General features: G+C 41.5%; 1 protein-coding gene across 6 annotated transcripts; it reads right to left on the bottom strand.

The window, feature by feature from the left end:
• Positions 1-26,987, bottom strand: LOC117500155 (acyl-coenzyme A thioesterase 5-like). Of its 6 annotated transcripts, none has more exons than XM_034152878.1 (4): positions 26,853-26,987; positions 2,442-2,897; positions 1,081-1,283; positions 1-757 (listed from the first exon to the last, which is right to left on the bottom strand). In XM_034152878.1, exons 2-4 carry the CDS (start codon positions 2,890-2,892, stop codon positions 149-151), a joined length of 1,263 nt encoding a protein of 420 aa, XP_034008769.1. In that variant the 5' UTR covers positions 2,893-2,897; positions 26,853-26,987; the 3' UTR covers positions 1-148. The 6 variants fall into 6 exon arrangements, with proteins under 6 accessions (XP_034008769.1, XP_034008771.1, XP_034008766.1 ...); XM_034152880.1 differs by having other exon boundaries at positions 2,442-2,894; XM_034152875.1 differs by lacking the exon at positions 26,853-26,987 and adding an exon at positions 13,307-13,544.
• Between the last annotated feature and the right edge of the window lie 965 nt (positions 26,988-27,952).

Below are 27,952 nucleotides of genomic sequence, written 5' to 3'. Positions count from 1 at the left end.
CAGTATCTGTCCTTGTGACAGGGGAGCTGCAGCAGTCTGTTGGAGAAGGAGCTCCGTTGACTGTCCAGCTGCAGGTGGAGAGGATGGGTGGGGTTATTTATCCATGATGGACAACAGCCTGTTCAGTGTTATATGATGATATTTCTGTCTATAATCTGGCTTTAGTCTGTGGAGCTTCACAGCTCAGGTGAGTCCTGAGAAACTCCTGGATCTTTCTCCACAGGTGGACTTCAGCTGCTGCGTGGGCCTGTGCTTCCCCCCCCCACAGGACCGGCTTGCCTGCAACCCCATGGAAACTTGAGGGGCAGTAGGGTCCGTACGGAGGCTCCAGGTAATGTCCCGCTCCGGGGTAACACACACTCTCAAAGTTGTCCTTCCCGTGTCGCTGCAGTCGCTCCACCATGTTCTCCATGTAGGCCTTGCTGTCCCAGTTGAGGTCGTCCTCCGAAGCCACGAAGAGGAAGCGTCCCTCGGCTCGTTCGATGGGGATCAGGGTGGCTTTGTTCTCCTCTGCCAGCGGATTTTGCAACACATATTTGCAGTTAAAGGCCCCTGAGTCTGTGGGGATCATCCTGCTCAAGTCACACATTAACGCGGGGAGGATCTGGCTCTTATTGTAGTAGAGGGGTAACAAGGTGTTGGCAGAGCAGCCATTTATCCACACCGTGGCTCCAACATCTGGCAGGTTAGAGGCTATTGATAGGGCAAGATCTCCACTTTTAGAAAGGGTTATTACACCGACTGCTTTACTGCCAACCTGTGGACAAACAAGCAAACTGTGAGCTGCTTTCTTTGGCTTTAAGTGAAGCTAATGCAGTAGAATCTGGTTTGGCTTATAGATAGAAAATGTACCTGCGGGATTCTTGCTTTTGAGTTTGTTTCCTCGTGGTTGAATGCACTTTAAGTCACTTTGGTTAAAAGTATCAGATAAATTCAATGTAACGTAAGGCTTTTTAGCATTTATTATGATGCCCATAAGGTTAGCTATGTTGTAAGTAATCATACATTTTGCCACTGAGCGAAGAATCTAACATCTTTGCAACTTCAGTGAAGATTTTAAAAAATGTGGCCTGTACTCACCTTATCTTGTTTCTTTAAAAACGCTATTGCTTCTTCAAAATAATCCAGATGGACCTCTTTGATGTTCTTCGCCATGTCATCGTGGCCGAACAGCGCTACAGTCAGAACCACAAACCCCCGGCTGGCCAGCAGAGAGGCCCTTTTCTCCGACAAACCTCGACCAAAAGTGTACAGATCCAACACAGCAGGGAACGGACCCTCTCCTGAATAAAGACAAAGATAGATTAAGAACTACTGGTCGGTTACAGTTACACTTATTTATTTTTTAAAACTGTTACTGGTACTTTCTGTTGTCCACCTTGATGTGTATTTTTGTACAGTGTAATTTGTGTCATTTCTAATTTTATCTTAAATATTTTGTGCTTGCATCTGAATTAATATGTTGCTATGTCTGGCTCTCCACTTCGCTGTAACAATCAAAATGTCCCCTCTGTAGGACGTGTAAAGGTATTCTGATTCTGAAAACTAAAGCCAATGCATGAGTGCCTTAAACCTGCAGTATTTCTAATGTCCAGCTCTATCCAACTGCCCAGTCAGATTGTATAGAAGTCTATGACAAAATAACCATGCTTACTCACTTGATTTATTAAACCACAATAAATGTTTTGGAGAGTTTATGATCTCAATCCCTGCTCCGACCTCTCATGTCACTTCTTGTTCCAAAAAAACAAGAAGGTAACAGCAAAATGCGTACATCGAGGCTTAAAAATGGAAGTCAGCCAAACTAATCTGTGACGTCCCGGTGACTATGTCCACTTCTTATATACGATTTATGTTTTTTAATTAATAGTGTTGTTGCAGCCATGAATGTCAGAAAGTGGTACTTTGTGTTGTAGATTTAATAAATGTTTTTTGGTTGGTTATACTTTGTTATTAGTCTTTGTATACATTATTATTATTTATTATTTTGTGATCAATTATGGGTTGAATTAGTTGGGTCCCATGGTTTTTGGCTGCACTCATAGTAAACATAATCACCTGTGTGAGGTGTGTGTGTGTGTGTGTGTGTGTGTGTGTGTGGAAGAGAGGGTGAGAGGGTCGGTGTATTTTTTGTTGACCGCAACTTTTGATAACTGGATTATACAGACTATATACTTGTACATGTGATAATAAGCCAACCATTTTCATTAATTTAAGATTTTATTCAAAGCATTTTTGGACCTGAACACATCCTTTTTCCAAGCGTGTCAGACAAAAGGCAACCAGGCCCGACCTCAGCCTCTCAGCGACATATTGGTTCCTGAAGTCATTATAATTGTTTTTGTTTGACAATGGACTTGTGTGAAAAAAGGAAATAGCTTTATCAGGCTGTGGCCATGCACTACTGTTTGATGTGAAGAGGAATAGATAAACGGACTAACCTGGGGGAGTAAACAGGACTCCACGAATATTCCCATCTTTCACCGGGCGCCGGATGACCCCGTCTCCAACCAGAAGCCTCTCATTGGTCGCCTCCGCCAGCATCCCGCCCTTCTCCTCGTGCACAGAGAACCTCACCACATGGGGGATCAGTGAACATGTTTTTATGAACCTTTTGTGCAAGGTGTCTGGCCTCATGGACCACAGCAGGCCCATGGGCTGGACCCCGGTGTAGGTCCCGCTGAGGGAGGGGTCTCTCTGCAGGTCCACCTCCCCGCTCCCATCAGCCTCGTATGTGGCCATGGAGCTGAACATCACTCCCTTCTCGTCCGTGGCTCTGGCTCTCAGGGTGACTACCTGTCTGGACCTCAGCCCGGCCACCTTCACCTGGAGCGGCTCGTCGAACATGCATCTGGCTGTGGGCAGCAGCCGCAGTCGGACCTGGGAGGACATCTCTTCTGGAACATGGGAAAAGATTTATAAATAGTAAAGTCAAAGTCAACTTTATTGTCAATCTTTCAGTTTGTGTGTACAGACAGAGAGATCGAAATACCGTTTCCCACAATCCCGAATACAAAAACAAATATATATAAAAATATGTGACATACATATACACAATCAAAAGACACATTTATACATATGCACACATTAAGACCTAAATTAAAGCACAACAATCAATATATACAACACAATCGTCACTTCAATATCTTTGAGAATGTACATTTGTGCAAGACTGTCCATAGCAGCGTAAAATACCTTCTGTTTTTAAAGATTAAACCATTACATGAGTTGTTTGGGCCTTTTGAAGCTGAGATAACATTTTTTCCAATATTTCACAAAACAGCAGTTGCTCTATCACTTAAAGGGGACCTATCATTCTAAATGCACTTTGGTACGTCTTTTATACATGAATATGTGTCCCCGGTGTTCCAGGGAACTCACCAAGTGTCAGAAAACACAACCCTCTCTATTTTCCTCCATACCCAAATCTCTAAAAAAAGGGGCTGCAACGGATCTGATAAAAACTGATCCAGATTTGAACACTGTCCTGACGTCAGGACGGTGGCGCTACGGCTATTGGGCCAACTCCACCAATCAGGAGGAGACAGCCACGGCCATTGCCGTTCGAAAGCGCTGGAGATGCTGTAGTACATATGCCAGGCCTGTAGATGGTGCTGTTCTCACAGAATCAGCCCTTGCAAAAACAGAGCTAAAACATTTCTAATTGAGCAAAATGAGGCATGGCTAAAATGCATGATCTGTTTGGTATTTTGAAAAAAAAAGTATAAATATGCCTTATATAGGTATGGTCCTACACTATATTATTCAAATATAGCATGATAGGTCCACTTTCAGATTGTGCCTTCTTTCTCTCATGTATCAACTTCTAACCCCTGAGATTTATGCCCTAAGCTTTAGGAAAAAGGACAGAAAAGGAAAAACTTTACAAATGTATATCCCTAGATCTATTGTTACATAAAATAAAGTAGTGATAACAAGGCTTACTAACACCTTCTCTCTGTGTATTGACTTTATAAAGACATAGGATGCAGCTGCACCAGCTGTGTGCAGCAATTCACAAGCTACCCTGCAGTATACAAAGTCATTCAAACTAGCTGCACCTCTACCAGCTTTGATAACACTTTAATAATTGTTAAGCATATTTGTATATGAACAAAGTCATGTTTCAGTTCATGTGTATGACATCATCAGAATGTGCCTGAGTGAAAGAAACGTGGTCATGCTAATGAGCATGCGCAGATTCAATAAACGGCCCGTACTCCAGGCCAAACTCTGAGCGATGTGGTCGTGTGTGTTTTTCTGTCCGTAGCATACTTACAAACTACTTTGGTTGACTGCAAACGTGGAGACTTCTGCTGAATATAATGTCTCACGCAACAGGTTATGGGCCCAGTCAAGGAGGCCAAAGGTGGTTTAAGTTGTTATTCGACGGTGACGAGAAAAACTTTGAGTTATGGGAGACGAGGTTTTTGGCGCACATGGAACTCCGCGGCCTCAGTGAAGTTATCCTGGAAGAGCCAGCGATAGACTACAACAACGAAGAAGCACTTGAAGACGCAACAAAGAATGCAGAAGCATATGCTGAATTAGTGCAGTGTCTAGATAATAAGAGTTTATCACTCATAATGAGAGACGCAAAACGAGATGGAAGAAAAGCGTTGGCAATACTCCGAGAGCACTACGCAGGAAAGGACAAACCACGAGTCGTGAGCCTGTACTGTGAACTCTCTTCTCTCCACAAAGCAAGCAACGAGACTGTTACTGATTATATTATTCGAGCGGAGACTATATTCACGTCTTTGAGAAGGGCAGAAGAAAATATCAGTGACGGGTTGCAGATTGCCATGGTAGTGAAGGGGTTACCGGACTCATTCAACCCGTTTGTCGTGCACGTCACTCAAACCAACGACCGTCTAACGTTCGGTGACTTCAAAGCTAAACTGCGGAGCTATGAGAGCACTGACAAATATAGGACGAGTGACATGAATGCGGATGAGGACGGCGTTATGAGGACTAGCGGGGCAAGGACACGAGGACGTGGAAGACGGAAGAAGATGGACTTGGCCGACACTGAATGCTACACATGCGGAAAGATGGGGCATATGGCCAGGACATGCCCTAACGAGATCCAAGCGAGGCGAGAGGAGCGACGGTGGGACACGCCACACCGAGGAAGGGGGCGAGGCCGAGGCAGAGGGCTGGGCCGTGATCAGGTGAAGAAGGCAGACGGAGACACGGAGGATGATACCGGTGCATCATTCTTTTTCAAAATGAGTGACTGTCAAAATCAAGTAGGAAATAAGAGAGGTCTTATGGTCGACTGTGGTGCCACGACGCACATGATTAATGACCCGGCAAAGTTTAAGACAATCGATAAGAGCTTTAGACCCGAGGACCATGTGATAGAGCTGGCAGATGGAACGAAAACGACCGGGATGGCGAAGATGAGGGGAGAAGCCGAAGTTGTTCTGCTCGACAGCGAGGGACGGCAAGTGAAAACGAGGCTCAAACGAGCGCTTTACATCCCATCTTTTCCACAGGACATTTTCTCCGTGAAAGCAGCGACAGCCAGTGGAGCTGAGGTCCGCTTCAAGGACGGTGATGATTGGCTGATTCATCAAAATGGTACCAAGTTTAAAATGGATGTGTATTGTAGGCTATATTACCTTAGCACAGTAGAGGATGAAAATACTGATGATGTTTGTAATGGTTGTCATGACATCCAGACATGGCATAGAATACTTGGTCATTGTAATTTTGAGGATGTGTCTAAACTAGAGAAAGTGGTTAAAGGTATGTCGATCAAAGGGAAACATGACATGTCTAACCATAACTGTGAAATATGTACGCAGGGAAAATGTACTCAAAGCAGAAACAGGCAGGCAGATGTAAAAGCTAAGACAGTACTGGAGCTAGTACATACAGACCTATGCGGTCCAATAGAACCAGCAGATAAAGACGGGTACAGATATGCAATAGCATTTACTGATGATTATAGTGGGATGATTTTTCCCTACTTTATCAAAGCAAAGAGTGATACAGCAAAAACTACTGAGAAATTCATAGCGGATACTGCTCCATATGGATACATTAAGTGCATAAGATCTGACAACGGTACTGAATTCACCGGGCATGAGTTTCAAACTTTACTTAGGACGAAAGGGATAAGGCACGAGACAAGTGCACCATACTCACCTCACCAGAACGGTACTGCCGGACCTTATTTGAGATGTCACGATGCATGCTATTAGAGAGTAACCTCCCAAAGCAGTTATGGACATATGCTGTACAAACAGCAGCACAGATACGTAACAGGTGTTACTGTAAGCGTCTAGAGCAGACACCATACCGTGTTTTTACTGGCAAAACACCCAACTTGTCCAACATGAAAATATTTGGCTCTGAATGCTACGGGTATAAGCAGGATAAGAAGAAGCTAGATTCTAGATGTGCAAAGGGTATTTTTGTAGGATACGACAAATATAGCCCAGCATTCCAAGTATTTTATCCTGAGACAGGGAAAGTCCTGAAACATAGGCTGGTAAAATGTATCACAAAGAGTAGCGCAGATAGTCAGACTCAGACAAATCGTAATATGGATGATGACACTTATGGAGAAATTATTCCCACAACACCAGCAGGGACAAAAATGGTCAACCAGAATCAGAGAGAGCCTAATGTGGGTGTACAGTCCGATAGTGAGGAGAATATTGAGGCTAGTCAGATCCAGACAGATAGTACTCAAAGAGAACAGGGAGAGAGTGCACGACGCTATCCCACTAGACAAAGAAACGCTCCAGAATATTTATTGGAGTATCAGTGTAAGGCTGATTGTAATGATGAAGGTGAAAATGTAGATTATTTCTACAGAGTTGCTTGTGACGTACCCAAAACATACATGCAGGCTGTAGGCTCTAAGAAATCAAAAATGTGGGCTGATGCAATGAAAGAGGAGATTAACTCTTTAACAGAGAATGAGACCTTCAGTCTGACCACACTGCCAAAAGGCAAGCAAGCAGTGGGAGGTCGTTGGGTATATGCAGTAAAGGAAAGCCCAGATGGATCTGAGATTTTTAAAGCCAGATATGTAGCTAAAGGCTATAGTCAAGTAGAGGGAATTGATTACAAGGAAACTTTTTCACCGACAGCAAATATGACTTCTGTACGTACATTGATGCAGGTGGCTATACAGGATGATCTTATCCTACACCAAATGGATGTGAAGACAGCTTATCTCCATGCACCAATAGACTGCGAGTTATATATGGAACAGCCCAAAGGTTTTGAGGCAAAATCTAAAACAGGGGAACACTTAGTGTGCAAACTCAACAAGTCATTGTATGGTTTAAAGCAATCCGGGCGGAACTGGAACAAGTTACTGCATGATCATCTTACAGACAATGGGTTTGTGCAAAATGATGCTGATCATTGTGTCTACAGAAAAGAGTCTGAGAACGAAAGAGTTATTCTGTTGATATGGGTAGATGACCTACTCATAGCAGCCAATAACAACGGCTCACTCGGTGATGTCAAAGAGATGTTGAAGAGGAAGTTTAAAATGAAAGATTTGGGTGAACTTAAACACTTCCTAGGTATCGACTTTACACAGAGTGAGGGGGAGATCAAAATGAGCCAAAAGAGACACATAGCAAAGATGCTAGAGAGGTTTGGCATGTCAGAGTGCAAACCAAGGTCAACTCCATGCGAGCAAAAGTTACATTTTGACAAAGGCAAAATTTGACAAATTCAAAGGGTATTTGTTTGGAGAGTAATGTGAATTGCAAGTGTAAACATTGAACACTGCTAGAGAAGTTTTTTTTGTTTATTTGGATTCTGTGTACCACTGTAGAGAGTTATTAACATGTCTTTGAGTGGGAGTGTTAAGCATATTTGTATATGAACAAAGTCATGTTTCAGTTCATGTGTATGACATCATCAGAATGTGCCTGAGTGAAAGAAACGTGGTCATGCTAATGAGCATGCGCAGATTCAATAAACGGCCCGTACTCCAGGCCAAACTCTGAGCGATGTGGTCGTGTGTGTTTTTCTGTCCGTAGCATACTTACAAACTACTTTGGTTGACTGCAAACGTGGAGACTTCTGCTGAATATAATGTCTCACGCAACAGGTTATGGGCCCAGTCAAGGAGGCCAAAGGTGGTTTAAGTTGTTATTCGACGGTGACGAGAAAAACTTTGAGTTATGGGAGACGAGGTTTTTGGCGCACATGGAACTCCGCGGCCTCAGTGAAGTTATCCTGGAAGAGCCAGCGATAGACTACAACAACGAAGAAGCACTTGAAGACGCAACAAAGAATGCAGAAGCATATGCTGAATTAGTGCAGTGTCTAGATAATAAGAGTTTATCACTCATAATGAGAGACGCAAAACGAGATGGAAGAAAAGCGTTGGCAATACTCCGAGAGCACTACGCAGGAAAGGACAAACCACGAGTCGTGAGCCTGTACTGTGAACTCTCTTCTCTCCACAAAGCAAGCAACGAGACTGTTACTGATTATATTATTCGAGCGGAGACTATATTCACGTCTTTGAGAAGGGCAGAAGAAAATATCAGTGACGGGTTGCAGATTGCCATGGTAGTGAAGGGGTTACCGGACTCATTCAACCCGTTTGTCGTGCACGTCACTCAAACCAACGACCGTCTAACGTTCGGTGACTTCAAAGCTAAACTGCGGAGCTATGAGAGCACTGACAAATATAGGACGAGTGACATGAATGCGGATGAGGACGGCGTTATGAGGACTAGCGGGGCAAGGACACGAGGACGTGGAAGACGGAAGAAGATGGACTTGGCCGACACTGAATGCTACACATGCGGAAAGATGGGGCATATGGCCAGGACATGCCCTAACGAGATCCAAGCGAGGCGAGAGGAGCGACGGTGGGACACGCCACACCGAGGAAGGGGGCGAGGCCGAGGCAGAGGGCTGGGCCGTGATCAGGTGAAGAAGGCAGACGGAGACACGGAGGATGATACCGGTGCATCATTCTTTTTCAAAATGAGTGACTGTCAAAATCAAGTAGGAAATAAGAGAGGTCTTATGGTCGACTGTGGTGCCACGACGCACATGATTAATGACCCGGCAAAGTTTAAGACAATCGATAAGAGCTTTAGACCCGAGGACCATGTGATAGAGCTGGCAGATGGAACGAAAACGACCGGGATGGCGAAGATGAGGGGAGAAGCCGAAGTTGTTCTGCTCGACAGCGAGGGACGGCAAGTGAAAACGAGGCTCAAACGAGCGCTTTACATCCCATCTTTTCCACAGGACATTTTCTCCGTGAAAGCAGCGACAGCCAGTGGAGCTGAGGTCCGCTTCAAGGACGGTGATGATTGGCTGATTCATCAAAATGGTACCAAGTTTAAAATGGATGTGTATTGTAGGCTATATTACCTTAGCACAGTAGAGGATGAAAATACTGATGATGTTTGTAATGGTTGTCATGACATCCAGACATGGCATAGAATACTTGGTCATTGTAATTTTGAGGATGTGTCTAAACTAGAGAAAGTGGTTAAAGGTATGTCGATCAAAGGGAAACATGACATGTCTAACCATAACTGTGAAATATGTACGCAGGGAAAATGTACTCAAAGCAGAAACAGGCAGGCAGATGTAAAAGCTAAGACAGTACTGGAGCTAGTACATACAGACCTATGCGGTCCAATAGAACCAGCAGATAAAGACGGGTACAGATATGCAATAGCATTTACTGATGATTATAGTGGGATGATTTTTCCCTACTTTATCAAAGCAAAGAGTGATACAGCAAAAACTACTGAGAAATTCATAGCGGATACTGCTCCATATGGATACATTAAGTGCATAAGATCTGACAACGGTACTGAATTCACCGGGCATGAGTTTCAAACTTTACTTAGGACGAAAGGGATAAGGCACGAGACAAGTGCACCATACTCACCTCACCAGAACGGTACTGCCGGACCTTATTTGAGATGTCACGATGCATGCTATTAGAGAGTAACCTCCCAAAGCAGTTATGGACATATGCTGTACAAACAGCAGCACAGATACGTAACAGGTGTTACTGTAAGCGTCTAGAGCAGACACCATACCGTGTTTTTACTGGCAAAACACCCAACTTGTCCAACATGAAAATATTTGGCTCTGAATGCTACGGGTATAAGCAGGATAAGAAGAAGCTAGATTCTAGATGTGCAAAGGGTATTTTTGTAGGATACGACAAATATAGCCCAGCATTCCAAGTATTTTATCCTGAGACAGGGAAAGTCCTGAAACATAGGCTGGTAAAATGTATCACAAAGAGTAGCGCAGATAGTCAGACTCAGACAAATCGTAATATGGATGATGACACTTATGGAGAAATTATTCCCACAACACCAGCAGGGACAAAAATGGTCAACCAGAATCAGAGAGAGCCTAATGTGGGTGTACAGTCCGATAGTGAGGAGAATATTGAGGCTAGTCAGATCCAGACAGATAGTACTCAAAGAGAACAGGGAGAGAGTGCACGACGCTATCCCACTAGACAAAGAAACGCTCCAGAATATTTATTGGAGTATCAGTGTAAGGCTGATTGTAATGATGAAGGTGAAAATGTAGATTATTTCTACAGAGTTGCTTGTGACGTACCCAAAACATACATGCAGGCTGTAGGCTCTAAGAAATCAAAAATGTGGGCTGATGCAATGAAAGAGGAGATTAACTCTTTAACAGAGAATGAGACCTTCAGTCTGACCACACTGCCAAAAGGCAAGCAAGCAGTGGGAGGTCGTTGGGTATATGCAGTAAAGGAAAGCCCAGATGGATCTGAGATTTTTAAAGCCAGATATGTAGCTAAAGGCTATAGTCAAGTAGAGGGAATTGATTACAAGGAAACTTTTTCACCGACAGCAAATATGACTTCTGTACGTACATTGATGCAGGTGGCTATACAGGATGATCTTATCCTACACCAAATGGATGTGAAGACAGCTTATCTCCATGCACCAATAGACTGCGAGTTATATATGGAACAGCCCAAAGGTTTTGAGGCAAAATCTAAAACAGGGGAACACTTAGTGTGCAAACTCAACAAGTCATTGTATGGTTTAAAGCAATCCGGGCGGAACTGGAACAAGTTACTGCATGATCATCTTACAGACAATGGGTTTGTGCAAAATGATGCTGATCATTGTGTCTACAGAAAAGAGTCTGAGAACGAAAGAGTTATTCTGTTGATATGGGTAGATGACCTACTCATAGCAGCCAATAACAACGGCTCACTCGGTGATGTCAAAGAGATGTTGAAGAGGAAGTTTAAAATGAAAGATTTGGGTGAACTTAAACACTTCCTAGGTATCGACTTTACACAGAGTGAGGGGGAGATCAAAATGAGCCAAAAGAGACACATAGCAAAGATGCTAGAGAGGTTTGGCATGTCAGAGTGCAAACCAAGGTCAACTCCATGCGAGCAAAAGTTACATTTTGACAAAGGCAAAATTTGACAAATTCAAAGGGTATTTGTTTGGAGAGTAATGTGAATTGCAAGTGTAAACATTGAACACTGCTAGAGAAGTTTTTTTTGTTTATTTGGATTCTGTGTACCACTGTAGAGAGTTATTAACATGTCTTTGAGTGGGAGTGTTAAGCATATTTGTATATGAACAAAGTCATGTTTCAGTTCATGTGTATGACATCATCAGAATGTGCCTGAGTGAAAGAAACGTGGTCATGCTAATGAGCATGCGCAGATTCAATAAACGGCCCGTACTCCAGGCCAAACTCTGAGCGATGTGGTCGTGTGTGTTTTTCTGTCCGTAGCATACTTACAAACTACTTTGGTTGACTGCAAACGTGGAGACTTCTGCTGAATATAATGTCTCACGCAACAATAATGCATCAATAATTATAAAACATATCATATATATTATTCTGAAATGGACCAATCTGCACAATGACTACTTTTACTTTTGGTACTTTAAGTATATTTTCACTTTTCTACTTCTACTTGAGTAACATTTTGAATGCAGGACTTTTACTTGTAACAGAGTATTCCTACACCCAGGTACATGATCCACATTAATAGCAGTGCATGCTTTGAATTCCTGTGATGCTAAGTTAACATTAGCAGCGTACGTAACCGACGCAGGTAACGTAAAGATAGAAACGTAACTTCACGTTACCTTCTCGGTGTTGACAGTCGATGTTCGTCAAAACAGAGATGCACCTTTGCTCTAGTTGGCTCTTTACCGTTATATTTTGACTGTGTGTTATGCTAAAACCATTCAAAACAAGTCAAAAAGTCACGCTAATGTCAGTAAACAGTGAAACAGGAAGCTAAGGCTCTTTCACAATAAAAGCCTCACGACAGCTGATAGGACAGATGGCTTTATTTTATGAAGCACAGACAGGATGTGTGGTTTTCAGAAGAGTTCCTTAAACTTACAAAAGAAACAGCTTATATATTAGTTTAAGAGTTTAAGCTTATTTTTCTTGCCACAGTTATAAAGGCATCACTGCAGTGCATCCTTAACAAGTAAGTGACATTATAAACTTGCAACAGGTGTTGGTGGATCGCAATATCCATACACTGGAACACATTTGACTTTTGATTATTTTATATATAACTGAATGAGATAATGCCTCAATTTTTTTAGGAAAGCTTTTAAAATCACATCATTTTTGGCTGCAGTATGAGCAAAGCCACAACATAATTTAAGTCACGTACAAAAAACTCCAGAGTCCATCCTGCCTTGTCTAAGTACAAGTGATACTCAGATGTTGGCATTATACTGCCATCTTGTGAAAAAAGTGCCTTATGACACGCTCCTTGGGGCTTGTTACTGTACATCTTATCCCTCTGTGCCATACATCCATCATCCAAAAGCTATTAAAAATAAACCAATGCAGCAATCTTTCCTAGTTTAAAGGACATTGACGTTTTTTTTGTATCATTCATCCTTCTGTGAATACTCATCTAAATGTGTGCTATTGTGAGAAGAAAATCTACTTGTTTGATTAGCATTACCTGAAAACTACCTTGCCAAGCTGTTGCTAAGCAGTTAATGAACACAACACAATATATTCATATCGCAGTTTTAATGAATAGTGTCTTCAATTGGTCTTTCTTTCTGGGATGTATTGAGAATAGGAAGAATATTGAATTATATCAACCATATGTATCCCTACCAAGTGTTTTTGAATGTGTCCATGTCAAGTGTACTAATAGCATTCCTGTTATTGAACATTTTAATCCTAATTTTCATTTCACGCCTGAAACATTTATTCAGAGGAGGACCCACATATTCCACTCATTGCTGCGGAGGCATCACATCTTCCAGTATTACTACATTTGACTTACCTTTAGTTTGAGAAATAGTCCACAGTTAGCTCTTGTTAGAAGTATTTGTTGTTCTCGCGCCCAGAAGAGAAGCTTAGAATGAAGAGACTAATGGAGTCTCCAGAAAGGTTCAAATTGGTTGAGTTTAATTAAATGGCACGATGATACAACAAGCAGAGGGTAAGAGGAGAGACAGAGCAGCTGTTGCCTCGCCGGGGTGAAGGGGTGAAGTCTCGTGGTGAAGAAGAAGAAGTAGTGTCCAGAGCTCCGTCACCTCTCTCTATATCTCAGTGGTGACTCCTCCTCATCAATGGTGGGCGGTCACGTAGGGAGGGAACTTCCCTCCTCTTTCTCATTGTCTTAGTTTCTCTGATTAGGTCATCTCTCTGAGAGTGAATCTTAAATGTATGTGTGATCAACAGACGCGTTTAGGGGGTGAGGTTTTGCATACTGTGTCTGTGTATATCTCACTGTCTTGTAGGGTGAGGTGGTTTTGCATACAGTGCCAGAGGGGGTAAGAACATTGTGTTGCTGTACGTTTGTCACCTAACTGATTATTCTCTCTAGACCCCAGCTGATTTTAAAACTGCTACGACAAAGCTTACTGTGCGTTTAAACTAAATACGTCATTGAATATTGATTTTAATTTCTAACACTCTTCAATGTCTTTTATGTGTCTTATTCTCAGCTGTCATGGATGCCAACAGCCGGTTTACCTGGCAGTAACACACTGTGCTGTTCTGTAAATAAACGCTAGACTTTGGACCCTCTGCTGAATGAGAGAGAGAGCGTTTAACATTGTTGTGAATCTTTCTAGTATTACAGTATGTCTTGTGTCCTCACACAGTTTATCGTTGCATGATGAAACCCACAACATGTTTTTGATGTGGGTACAGTCCCTCATAATCAAAGATAGCTTGTTTCTCTAGCTCATAAATGTGCACAAATTATAAGAGGGGTATTTTAAAGAGGCTGTATTATCGTTTTTCAGGTTTTCCTTTTCCTGTGGACGTAAATGGTCTGCAAAGGCTTAAATCCAAAAGTTCTCTCTCACATACTCCCGGCCGCCCATGCCTGAAACACCTCCATTGGACTCCGTTGTTTACTTCCCGAGCATAGTGATATCATTATGTAAAACTCAAGCTAATTTAGAGCCAAAAAAAACACCGTAATAACAGTGTAATTACGGTGTAATATGGGTGTAATATTGCTGTGACATGGGTGTTATATGGGTAAAATAACAGTGTAACACGTGTATAATATGTGTGTAATAACAGTTTTACATGGGTATAATGGCAGGTTTATTAATGTGTAATGTGGATGTGATAACAGTATAATATGGGTATATTAGGGGTGTAATAACAGTGTAATTACAGTCGGTGTACTGTACGGTGTAATAATGGTGTAACATGGGTGTAATGCAGGTGCAATAATGCAGTAATAGGGGTGTATTAATGTGTAATATGGGTGTTATAACAGTTTAATATGGATGTTATGTAGAAAATAGCAAGTGATTTTTTAAACACACTTACATACTAACAAAGCACTTACATACTAACAAAGGACTGGCTTATCTAAAGCCAGTTGAGTAGCACTTAAAATGGTTTGGCTCTATGAAACCTGATGTACTTATATGATTCTGTTTTCTTCAAGTTTGTATCTTCTTGGTCGAATGCACTTATTGTAAGTCGCTTTGGATAAAAGCATCAGCTAAATGAAATGTAATGTCATGTAATTTAAGGGTTAGATAAAATAATTAAAGTGTTAAAATGTTTGAATCCAGAGAAACAGGACGACATGTTTTCGAGTTGAGCATTATTGTGATTTAATTCACTATGTCTTATATCACAAAGAAAGTCTTTAAAAATGCAGACTAGAATTTCTGTATATAAACTGTACACAAAAAGCAAGGCACTATACATTCAGAGCTGCTGTTTCTCTTCCTCATCAAACCTTTAAAATTACAACTCTTACATCTCGGTAGGTCACGACTCAGCAGTTTTAACACAGTGGAGCAACTTGAGATCCTACGTGGTCAGACAGCATCCGGACAGAAAAGAAAAAAAAAACTTTCCCCACAACATCTGACGTGACAGGATTTGTTTTTACACACATGTACACAAATACACATTACACACAAACATTATATACAGCCGCACACACACATACATCAACCTGGTCTCACCAGAATGCGTGACTCCACCACGACTCCGTAACACCGCAGTGCGTGGTGGAGTCACGAACTTTGCTACATTTACGTGTCGGCACCACAACCCCAATGTAAAGTGAATAGCCGCGTTCACACCAAGTACTTTCCTGTACTTAGTTCCGGCACTAAAGGCCCTGACACACCAGGCAGTCACCAGAGAACTCACCGACACCCGACACCGACAGTTCCATCGACGAGTTCTCCTGCGTCTTGGCCGTGTGTCGCACTGGAAATCACCGCAAAGACTTCAGCCGAGCACGTACGAACTGCGCATGCGTGAGTGGCAATAACTCTCCTTACCAGCAGGCGGCGGTAGTGTGTATTCGTCATTCAAAATAGGCAACAACCGGAAGACAGAGAAGAAGAACAGACTGATATAAACAAACAAATAGCGTGTGCGTTCCATTTTCACTCTCGTCCATCGAAAACATGTTTTAGAATATAAAAATACATGAATGATGAAATGAGCACATAAAGTGCAGATATACTATAAAATCACAGTTAATAGACCTGCATCTGATGATCGCAGTGTTCTGGCGGGTGTGTAGTTTATTGAGTCAGCAATGTAATAATGGCCACTTCTTGCTAAATTTACGATGAGATGAAAAACCGGACTTGACCAAACAAATCACGGAGCTCTCAGCAGAGGACAGCCGGGGACGCTCCCGCCGATATCAGAGATGTCCCTGCTATGTGTGGGAGGTAAGAGAGGACATTTAAGGGCTATGTTTGATGTCTTTAAGTATCACCTGCTGGTGTTTAGCTGCTGTCTTGTGCCTTAAATCGTTTGTTTACGTCCCTCACTTCCGTTTCGCTTCTCATTTGCTAGCCGAACAGCTGATCAGAGTGGTTTCTTGGCCCGATAGCTTGTGTCCGACACCCGGCCGATTCAACATGTTGAATCGGCCGGGTGTCGACCGTGAAAGGCCAAATAAGGCGTGTCACGGCCGAGGGTTCGGGACACACCAAATTGACTTTGGGCGACAAGGAACCCGTTGTCGCCAAACAACGCAAGACGGCCGATATCGGCCTGGTGTGTAGGGGCCTTAAGAGCCCCGGCGCTTTTAACCCCAGGGCACTTAGTACAGATCGCGTTCACACCGGAGTACTTTTCCCTGAGGGAAGATTACGCAAATGAGCCGCTGACGTCACTTCTTCTTCTTCTGCTTTGGCTTTACTGGCAGGCCACAAACCACTTCACGGTGAGTACAGTAGGTAGCGGTATGCACCTTAAAGTTGTTTGCAATCCGCTACAAAACAAGAGAAGAAGAAGAAGAAAAACTTCCCGCGTATACTGTCTGTTGTTTACCTTCCGACCTCAGACATGATGGAGATGGAGTCGACTGAAGTTGTGCTGTTTGTGCTCATGTTATACAGCTTTGTAACTTCGTTAATGCGGCCTGAGCCAGAGCCTGAGCCTGAGCCTATTAGGCGTCCGACACAAATCCGGAGCCGCCACACGTCGAATGCTATAATCGCAAAGTTTCTTCAGCATCAAAGGCAGTTCAAAAGCCTTAGGAAAAGGATTGGCCGACGGAAAGCACACATGATTGCCATGTTTCACCATAGGATGGCTGATGACGATAAGCAAGATACAGGATCTGTTTAATCGCCATGTCGGTTTTCTTTATTGCACTCTCAAGACATAACATTAAATAGAAATATTTTAAATGTAACTAAAATGTCAGTTGTACATGTCAGTAAACATTGTCAATATAAAATAAAGTGTCAGTTGTACTATATAATAACAGTAATAACAATATAAAAATAAACTGTCCCAGGTGTAGGGATAGTCTCAGCAGCAAACCCACCTTAATGATATATATATATATATATATCTTCCTGAGACCCACTGCATCCGTCTGCCATAAACACTATGGAAACATACATGTTAGTTTTGGCCCATAGTGGACTCCATGTTGTGTTGTGTGAAATGGGGGGGAATTAAAAGTTTAGGTCAAATAATATTTAAAATTATATAAATTATCATATTTGTGTATGTGCCGCTGCCATTCCCCCACAAGGTTGCAACATTGATGATAAATAAATGACAAATAAAGCTTTGCCAGTTTATAACCGATGAAACATGATGGTATCAGAATAATCACTTACATGTGATGTATAGGATGCTACACAGGTCACTAAAGATAAAGTGTCAGGAGAAATAAGCAAGATACAGGGTCGGTTTTCTTTATTGCACTCTCAAGACATAACATTAAATAGAACAATTTTAAATGTAAATAAAGTGTCAGTTGTACATGTCAGTAAACATTATATATAAAATAAAGTGATAACAGTAATAACAATATAAAATAAACTGTCCCAGGTGTAGGGATAGTCTCAGCAGCATACACACCTTAGTGCAAAGTTGTGTGTCGTGTGTCAGTATTTACAAAAACTATACCAAATAAACTGTCCCAGGTGTAGGCATAGGCTCAGCAGCAGACATTAACAGTGGCAACTAAAGGGAGGAAGACCTGTTGGCTTTCACTAGCTGGGAAAGCACTTCCAGAAACCCATTATTAAATGCAGTTTGTCGCTCATCCTGCCGCTCCTGGCGCAGCTCCTGGCGCCGCTCGCGCTGCGCTGACGCTTCCTCATGGCGCAGCGCCCACACTTCATCCTGGTGCTGCTGGCACTCCATCTGCTGCTTGAACACTTCTGCCTGGCGCTCCATCGAGGTGAGCATCTTGTCCTCCGTTTCCTGGGCCTTGGTGAACAGCACCATCTGATCTCCACGCAGCGACTCATTCACCACGGCACGCCGGTCCTCCAACGCCTGGACGGTCTCAAAGAAAAGTGCATCCTGTGTCCGCTTTCCTAAGAGGGGAAAATAAGCAAGATACAAGATCAACAACCAGAGACAATACATCATGTATTTTTTAGCTGCCCGGATTATAACAGACAAAGACTCATTCTGAAAACTGCACTGGAACAACTCAACATCAAGGACATGGATTTCAAGTCAATATATGAAAGTAAATCAAGAAATGAAGCAAACAAGCTGATCTTCAAATTCTTCAAAAGCACTGGTCTGAGGACAAGGATTTAATAAAAACATTTAATAAATCAACAGTAGGTGGCGATATATGCTCCAAGTGGAAGCGATTTCTTACCGGAAGTCATGTGACCTCTAGCCCGGATGTTTACAATGTTTGTGAGAGAGTAAAAAGGCGCGAAAATTTGTAAATGCCGGTCTAGGCGAATACGTTTTCACGCTGTTTCATAATTGTACCAAGAAGGAAATAAACATGATTGTGAACATCAGTTCCATGCGTAACGTTCTTTCAAGACAAAGTTACAGTGTGTGTACCTTTGCGTTTGGTTGCTGGTAAGGGAGACGAGCAAGCGCTTTGATCTTCAAGGCAAAGCTCGCTTGTTTCCAATCCCGAGAGTTGATGATTTTCCTCGCCTGAAACACACGATTAGTGCCATGAGTTAGTGAAGCAAATTACAGAAACACTGCACAGTTATTCACAAGTCAAAACGTTTTCATAGCGGCCGAGAATATCTAGCTAGCTAGATGTTATTAGCCAGCTCGGGGCCAGTGTTAGCTAGTTCAGCCTAGCATGGCTAGCTTGATCTACTGAGCAAATAAAAGTACATCTGAGACCATTATTGTGCAGATTAAAACCCCAGTGCATGTAGTTGCTTTTACCTTCGTCGTGGTCGCCCTCTAAATCCGCCGTTGGAGCGGCCTCCAATACCATACTGCCCGAATCAAGGCTCGATGCTGTACCGGAGAATGAAGGTCTGTGGCTTAGCAAAGCATCCAAGCGGTCGTACCATTTACTGGTCTTCCAGTCGTTACCACTTTTATTATTCCAGTCTTTAATTTTTTTGTAGTCCTGCCGGAGTTTCTTTATTTTTAGCCGGCATGCCATGGCGCTGTGCAAGATTCCCATCTCAAGCAACTTCTTCGAACAACAATCGAACATCTTCGAGTTGGGTACTGGCTTCAGCAGCATTCCCTGGGTCGCATCCTCGGCGTAGATGTCCAGAAGCGCTGATACCTCCTCATCACTCTTTTTCCTGATGTTTGCCATAACTGCGTTAAAAAACAAACTACTCGGTGCGCTGGGTTTTTGTAGCGAGGAAAAACAATGGCGGCTCTACAAAACATTTTCACAGTTGTACAGGGCGTGGTTTGCAATTCGCCCAGCCAATCAGCACTGGGGCACTTTTCACCCACAAGAAAGTATGATCTCCCAGCGGGCTCTAAAAATGGGGGTAAAAGTTCCCGAGATTAAGTACGATTTTTGGTGTGAACGCAACATAAGGGGTACTAACGGAACTAAACGCGAAAAGTACGGTGAAAAGTACTCTGGTGTGAACGCGGCTAATGAGGCTCCTTTGTCGTGGTGCACACACGCATTTCTACAACGTCCCGCAGTGAGCTTTTATTCTATAAAACGTTTTTAAAATCTACTTTATAGCTTGTAGTAACTCACGGGAGGCTTCTTTTATTTTATTTGTATTCATAATCATTTTTATTTTTTGTCAGAATGTATTATGGTGCATTATTTACCAATTTTTGTTCTCAAAAAACAGTGCATTGTGTGTAATACAACTGTGATTTTTATTAAATTAGTTAGTTTTTAAGGAAGGCCAGAGCTTCAGCTGTGTCATATAGATTGTTCCCTTTTAGTTAACGTTATTTAAAAGATAATTATATTCCTATTTGATCATGTCCCCTTTATTGTATTACGGACCCAGTGAGCAATGTGAGCGTCCATTCCCATTGGATAACGGAGGATTTTACACCCGGAAGTAAGTATTCTCCTTACTGTCGATTGATTTTACAGTGATATCTGCACTACTCATCGACTCAAAACCACCAGATTATCCTTGTTAATTACACAACATTGATTGGTTTAAATTGTGTACAATGCTTTTGTAATTTTCCCCTTCGATTCGGAGAAACAAATATGTGTTCAGAGTTTAGGATGGCCGAAGACACTACACTACCCAGAATCCTCAGCTATTGTTCCGCTTTGCCTCAAGCTCTGTGATTGGTTGACCTCCAACTGCATTCCATATGAAAAAAAACGTTTCGTAAAAGATAAAATCATTTATTTTCCCCTTTCGATTCGGAGAAACAAATATTTTTTCGGAGTTTTTGGATGGCAGAAGACACTACACTACCCAGAATCCTCAGCTATGGGACTACACCATGTGCTTAGAACGTGTCCTACCCCCCCCCCCCCTTAGGTCACAGGCTCCTCCAACAGTGCAACACAATAAAACAGATACACAGACAAAATAGTGCAGTAAATACAAAAAGAAAAATAGTAAAATAGTAAAAAGTGAAATAGTGCAATAAGAGTCTATATACAAGTGATTGGAATATGATATATTAGATAAATAATTTCTAAGTAGCAGCCAGATGAATGTTATGGATGTTGTTTCAAAGTTCAGGTGTTTAATAGTCTTATGGCCTGTGGGATGAAGCTGTCCCTGAGTCTGGTGGTTTTAGTCCGGATGCTGCGGTACCGCCTGCCAGACGGCAGCAGACAGAACAGTTTGTGGCTGGGGTGATGGGGGTCTTTTATAATCCTGAGGGCTTTCTTTAAGGTTAACCTGGTATTTTTACTCCACTACATTTATTTTAGTTACTTTACAGATTTTGATTAATGATATGACATATAAACAACCCTTAAATCAGACTTTAGTTACACCTGAGTAAAATTCAGTGAAGGTGATTGTCAAGTGCCAACAATCAGGCGAGATATTTGGTAGTGGGTGCTTGAGAAGACTAAATATTTATCTGCAGATCCTTATAAAGTATATTCATTACTCGTTATTCTCTACTAATAGTTAATTAAAAACTGTATATACAGTAATGGCTATTTTGCACATCCCTTTCAAGATTTCAAGATTTTCTAAGGTTTATTGACATATCATATACACAACTACGGTGTAGTTATGCAATGAATGAAAAACTTGGGTCACAGGTTCCTCAACAGTGCATTACAAGACATCTATCGATATCTGTGTACCTCCACCATTAAACATATTCTGCACATTTCTTATACTATCTATATACATCTTATAAGAGTATAATTAATATGTATAATATCAGTTAAAATAAGTGCTTCAACATAGTTAACATTGCAGGAAAGTTGATTGTCAAGTTCCAAAACAAACCATGCAATATATTAGACGTTAAGTACTTTGTCAGGCTTCATATCTGTAGATACCCCCAAAGCTTTTTTCTTATTCAAAAGAAGACCTTAACCGAAAGTATTCTTTAATGTTTAAATAAAGCCTTATTAGTTTGTCTGTTTTGCACATCCTCCTATCAGGCACTAAACTGTTTTATTGTAGAGATCACTTACAGTATCTTCTTGATATTTTCTATTCTATATTATTTATACTGTATCATTGACCTTCCACTTTCCCACTATATTAAGAGTATGTACTCTTAATATTTAAATGTTTTCATCAAATATAACACATTCAAAATGCTTTACAAAAATGAAAGACATTAAGAAAAAGGCATTTTAAAACAGTCATTAAAAAGCAACACAATCTACCTGCATTGCAATTACTCTAAACGTGTAATAACGTGCTTTAACCAGTAGGAGGTGCGGGTTAAAAAGCTGTCAAGTTTACAGTGTTAACAAAATAAAATATACTGCTGTTTCTGGTTTAGTTTACGACGGATATATTCTGTTATTGTTTTGATATTTGTAACACAAAAGCGATGTAAAAAACCCACAGCAACACAGAAAATATGCTCTTAACATGACCCAGCGGTCTAGTAGTTAATACAAAACAATAATATCAAAACAAATTATTACTACTAACTTTATTGTGAAATTAAAACAGAACGGTAAAAGAATAGTTTCCGGTCCATTCTGAGGCCCGATCTCTGTAGATAAATAAAGAACTACGACAGATGTGTAATGTTCAATGCAGCCAAACCATTCATTACAATGCATTCATGTGATGACTTTCAAAGAGTAAAGCAAGCACTGCTGAATAAAGTATGATTTTATCTTTTACGAAACGTTTTTTTTCATATGGAATGCAGTTGGAGGTCAACCAATCACAGAGCTTGAGGCAAAGCGGAACAATAGCTGAGGATTCTGGGTAGTGTAGTGTCTTCGGCCATCCTAAACTCTGAACACATATTTGTTTCTCCGAATCGAAGGGGAAAATTACAAAAGCATTGTACACAATTTAAACCAATCAATGTTGTGTAATTAACAAGGATAATCTGGTGGTTTTGAGTCGATGAGTAGTGCAGATATCACTGTAAAATCAATCGACAGTAAGGAGAATACTTACTTCCGGGTGTAAAATCCTCCGTTATCCAATGGGAATGGACGCTCACATTGCTCTCTGCGTCCGTAATACAATAAAGGGGACATGATCAAATAGGAATATAATTATCTTTTAAATAACGTTAACTAAAGGGAACAATCTATTTGACACAGCTGAAGCTCTGGCCTTCCTTAAAAACTAACTAATTTAATAAAAATCACAGTTGTATTACACACAATGCACTGTTTTTTGAGAACAAAAATTGGTAAATAATGCACCATAATACATTCTGACGAAAAATAAAAATTATTATGAATACAAATAAAATAAAAGAAGCCTCCCGTGAGTTACTACAAGCTATAAAGTAGATTTTAAAAACGTTTTATAGAATAAAAGCTCACTGCGGGACGTTGTAGAAATGCGTGTGTGCACCACGACAAAGGAGCCTCATTCACTTTACATTGGGGTTGTTTGCGTGGTGCCGAAACGTAAATGTAGCAAAGTTCGTGACTCCACCACGCACTGCGGTGTTACGGAGTCGTGGTGGAGTCACGCATTCTGGTGAGACCAGGTTGATGTATGTGTGTGTGCGGCTGTATATAATGTTTGTGTGTAATGTGTATTTGTGTACATGTGTGTAAAAACAAATCCCGTCACGTCAGATGTTGTGGGGAAAGTTTTTTTTTTCTTTTCTGTCCGGATGCTGTCTGAGTGACCATGTAGGATCTCAAGTTGCTCCACTGTGTTAAAACTGCTGAGTCGTGACCTACCGAGATGTAAGAGTTGTAATTTTAAAGGTTTGACGAGGAAGAGAAACAGCAGCTCTGAATGTCTAGTGCCTTGCTTTTTGTGTACAGTTTATATACAGAAATTCTAGTCTGCATTTTTAAAGACTTTCTTTGTGATATAAGACATAGTGAATTAAATCACAATAATGCTCAACTCGAAAACATGTCGTCCTGTTTCTCTGGATTCAAACATTTTAACACTTTAATTATTTTATCTAACCCTTAAATTACATTACATTACATTTTATTTAGCTGATGCTTTTATCCAAAGCGACTTACAATAAGTGCATTCGACCAAGAAGATACAAACTTGAAGAAAACAGAATCATATAAGTACATCAGGTTTCATAGAGCCAAACCATTTTAAGTGCTACTCAACTGGCTTTAGATAAGCCAGTCCTTTGTTAGTATACAAGTGCTTTGTTGGTATGTAAGTGCTTAGTTAGTATCTAAGTGTGTTTAAAAAATCACTTGCTATTTTCTACATAACATCCATATTAAACATGTTATAACACCCATATTACACATTAATACACCCCTATTGCACCTGCATTACACCCATGTTACACCATTATTACACCGTACAGTACACCGACTGTAATTACACTGTTATTACACCCCTAATATACCCATATTATACTGTTATCACATCCACATTACACATTAATAAACCTGCCATTATACCCATGTAAAACTGTTATTACACACATATTATACACGTGTTACACTGTTATTTTACCCATATAACACCCATGTCACAGCAATATTACACCCATATTACACCGTAATTACACTGTTATTACGGTTGGGTTTTTGGCTCTAAATTAGCTTGAGTTTTACATAATGATATCACTATGCTCGGGAAGTAAACAACGGAGTCCAATGGAGGTGTTTCAGGCATGGGCGGCCGGGAGTATGTGAGAGAGAACTTTTGGATTTAAGCCTTTGCAGACCATTTACGTCCACAGGAAAAGGAAAACCTGAAAAACGATAATACAGCCTCTTTAAAATACCCCTCTTATAATTTGTGCACATTTATGAGCTAGAGAAACAAGCTATCTTTGATTCTGAGGGACTGTACCCACATCAAAAACATGTTGTGGGTTTCATCATGCAACGATAAACTGTGTGAGGACACAAGACATACTGTAATACTAGAAAGATTCACAACAACGTTAAACGCTCTCTCTCTCATTCAGCAGAGGGTCCAAAGTCTAGCGTTTATTTACAGAACAGCACAGTGTGTTACTGCCAGGTAAACCGGCTGTTGGCATCCATGACAGCTGAGAATAAGACACATAAAAGACATTGAAGAGCTAACTGTGGACTATTTCTCAAACTAAAGGCAAGTCAAATGTAGTAATACTAGAAAATGTGATGCCTCCGCAGCAATGAGTGGAATATGTGGGTCCTCCTCTGAATAAATGTTTCAGGCGTGAAATAAAAATTAGGATTAAAATGTTCAATAACAGGAATGCTATTAGTACACTTGACATGGACACATTCAAAAACACTTGGTATTTGTGGGGGAAACTTCTGTGTAGCAATGCATGGAGTCACCAACTCAGGAAGGAGACACGGTGAGAGTTGGAGCTTTGATGTCAAACACTGATGGGTTTATTCAGAGTATTCGGCCGGAGGATTCACATCACAAATCAAAGAGTCATTGGTTCCGACTTCACGGTAGAGTTGCCACGTCAATTCTGAAGAGCCTCTCTCTATGTTAGACCTTTTAACTGGTTCACAGAGAATCAACATCTCTGAAGGAGTAGACTAAACAGCTGGGAACACTGAGCCACCTGCGTCCGACACTCATGGCCTCAAAGATTTCACATCTTAGAGTCCACAAACACCGATAAAGAAGTGCCTCAGCGTTCTCACAACAATTACCATTCGTGCCAGACAAGTTGACCGGTCACAAACTGGTGACAACAACACATATGGCACCAATGCCTTTCCTTAAAGGAGATAACAGACGTCAGAGTAGATCATAAAACGTCACAGAGCAAAAGGTTAGATATCTAGAAGAATTATTCCTTAACAGTAGGGATACATAAAGATTGTTGTGCATGTAACATGCACAACAATCTTTACACCAGAGGAAAAGCAAAACCTGAAAAACGATAATACAGCCTCTTTAAAATACCCCTCTTATAATTTGTGCACATTTATGAGCTAGAGAAACAAGCTATCTTTGATTCTGAGGGACTGTACCCACATCAAAAACATGTTGTGGGTTTCATCATGCAACGATAAACTGTGTGAGGACACAAGACATACTGTAATACTAGAAAGATTCACAACAACGTTAAACGCTCTCTCTCATTCATTCAGCAGAGGGTCCAAAGTCTAGCGTTTATTCACAGAACAGCACAGTGTGTTACTGCCAGGTAAACCGACTGTTGGCATCCATGACAGCTGAGAATAAGACACATAAAAGACATTGAAGAGTGTTAGAAATTAAAATCAATATTCAATTACGTAATTTAGTTTAAACGCACAGTAAGCTTTGTCATAGCAGTTTTAAAATCAGCTGGGGTCTAGAGAGAATAATCAGTTAGGAGACAAAAGTACAGCAACACAATGTTCTTACCCCCTCTGGCACTGTATGCAAAACCACCTCACCCTACAAGACAGTGAGATATACACAGACACAGTATGCAAAACCTCACCCCCTAAACGCGTCTGTTGATCACACATACATTTAAGATTCACTCTCAGGCCTCCTTCACACGGGAACGTTTGCATTTATGCACAGTATGCATATTCAAAAAAGTCTTCCGTTCACATGCATTCGTTTCATTTAACGTGTCTGTTCAAACGAGACCGCTGGAAACGCTGTAGTACATATGCCGGGACTGTAAGTGGCGCTGTAACTTCCGCCAAAATACACCAAAAGCAGCGAAGAAGAGCAGCCCGGAGCAGCCCCGCAGCAATGTTGCCATGGCTACCCTTCTGTTTATGCCCCGCGGTGTATTTAGCAACATGTAGTTCATGTAATTCTCCATGTCCACTTGTTGCTGATGGTTGTGGTAGAGGAGCTGTAGATTTTGCACTAATATCTGTAGCATGGTCAGTAGCAGTAGCACTAGCAGTAGCTACTGACAGGAGGAAGTGTGTGTGGCGATTGCTGGTATTCAGCGGGATATAGTAATTTCCTCAGCAAATGCATTCCTGTTATTGAACATTTTAATCCTAATTTTCATTTCACGCCTGAAACATTTATTCAGAGGAGGACCCACATATTCCACTCATTGCTGCGGAGGCATCACATCTTCTAGTATTACTACATTTGACTTACCTTTAGTTTGAGAAATAGTCCACAGTTAGCTCTTGTTAGAAGTATTCGTTGTTCTCGCGCCCAGAAGAGAAGCTTAGAATGAAGAGACTAATGGAGTCTCCGGAAAGGTTCAAATTGGTTGAGTTTAATTAAATGGCACGATATATCTCAGTGGTGACTCCTCCTCATCAAGGAAATGCAACGGGGAAGTTAACTGAAAGAAACCGAATCTGTGGATATTGCATCGACCGACCAAGAAGCACGTCTCCGTGGAGAGGATGCGCTCAGAAAGAGAGATATTCTCTACAAACATCGGGTGAGATCGCTCCTCTGGGACACGCCGGTCCTCTGCCTACAAACATTTCTCTTTTTGCCGCCGACGGGCGCAGGAGCAATGAACAATAATGGCCTGGATTAGGCAGTAAAGACAAGTTTGGTGTATCGCAGAGCGGACTGTTTAATTTTGTTTGTGTTGTTTGGCTGGAAAATTGTCAATATAATGGATCAATGCATGAAATCTGACTCTGTTTATTTTGTTTAAGGAGTATATTGGGCGTTAACAATTCTGGTTTGCCTTTTATAATATTATTTCATTCAAGAACCCCTTGTGCGTTTAATTAACACAGCTATTTTTGATAGTTGCTACAGCAGTGAGCAGGAGAGGTGGGGCTATCGTTATTTTTTCAGGAAATATTCGTGTAGAGGTGATTACACGGACTCGGTTGACCCCCCAGAGCGTTTCGTTTGCAAATCTATCCACCTTGGGACCCGTTATCGTTTGTGGGGTCAGTTTCTATCGGCCTCGTGTAAATAATAGGGCTATACGAGGGCGCCTCAGAGAGATGACCTAATCAGAGAAACTAATGGCGCATTTCCACCACACGGTCGGCCTCGGCCTCGCTCGGTACTGCTAGGCCGCGTTGGGCCTTGTTAGGGCCGGCTCACTTCATGCTGCGCTTCCATTACAGTTTAGGAACTGGGGTAGTTACTATAGTAACGCAGTGTAGGCGGAGCCGTGACGTCATCTTCAATGAGAACCCCAGAAAAACAACACAGCCGTTAGCTGTTAGCACTCAGAGCTCACAGCTCCTTATATATGTTCAGAAACTAGACAAAAGTTA

Source organism: Trematomus bernacchii, unplaced genomic scaffold (genome assembly GCF_902827165.1).
Source record: "Trematomus bernacchii unplaced genomic scaffold, fTreBer1.1, whole genome shotgun sequence".
Classification (NCBI taxonomy): Eukaryota; Metazoa; Chordata; class Actinopteri; order Perciformes; family Nototheniidae; genus Trematomus; species Trematomus bernacchii.
This window is presented reverse-complemented; position numbering and strand designations above follow the sequence as displayed.

Excerpts from the sequence above, each read along its gene's own strand:
- LOC117500155 (XM_034152878.1), bottom strand. The coding sequence starts at position 2,892 with ATGTCCTCCCAGGTCCGACTGCGGCTGCTGCCCACAGCCAGATGCATG. Across the intron at positions 1,284-2,441 it reads AGTCCTGTTTACTCCCCCAG|GAGAGGGTCCGTTCCCTGCT; the intron begins GTTAGTCCGTTT and ends GTCTTTATTCAG. Across the intron at positions 758-1,080 it reads TTTTAAAGAAACAAGATAAG|GTTGGCAGTAAAGCAGTCGG; the intron begins GTGAGTACAGGC and ends GTTTGTCCACAG.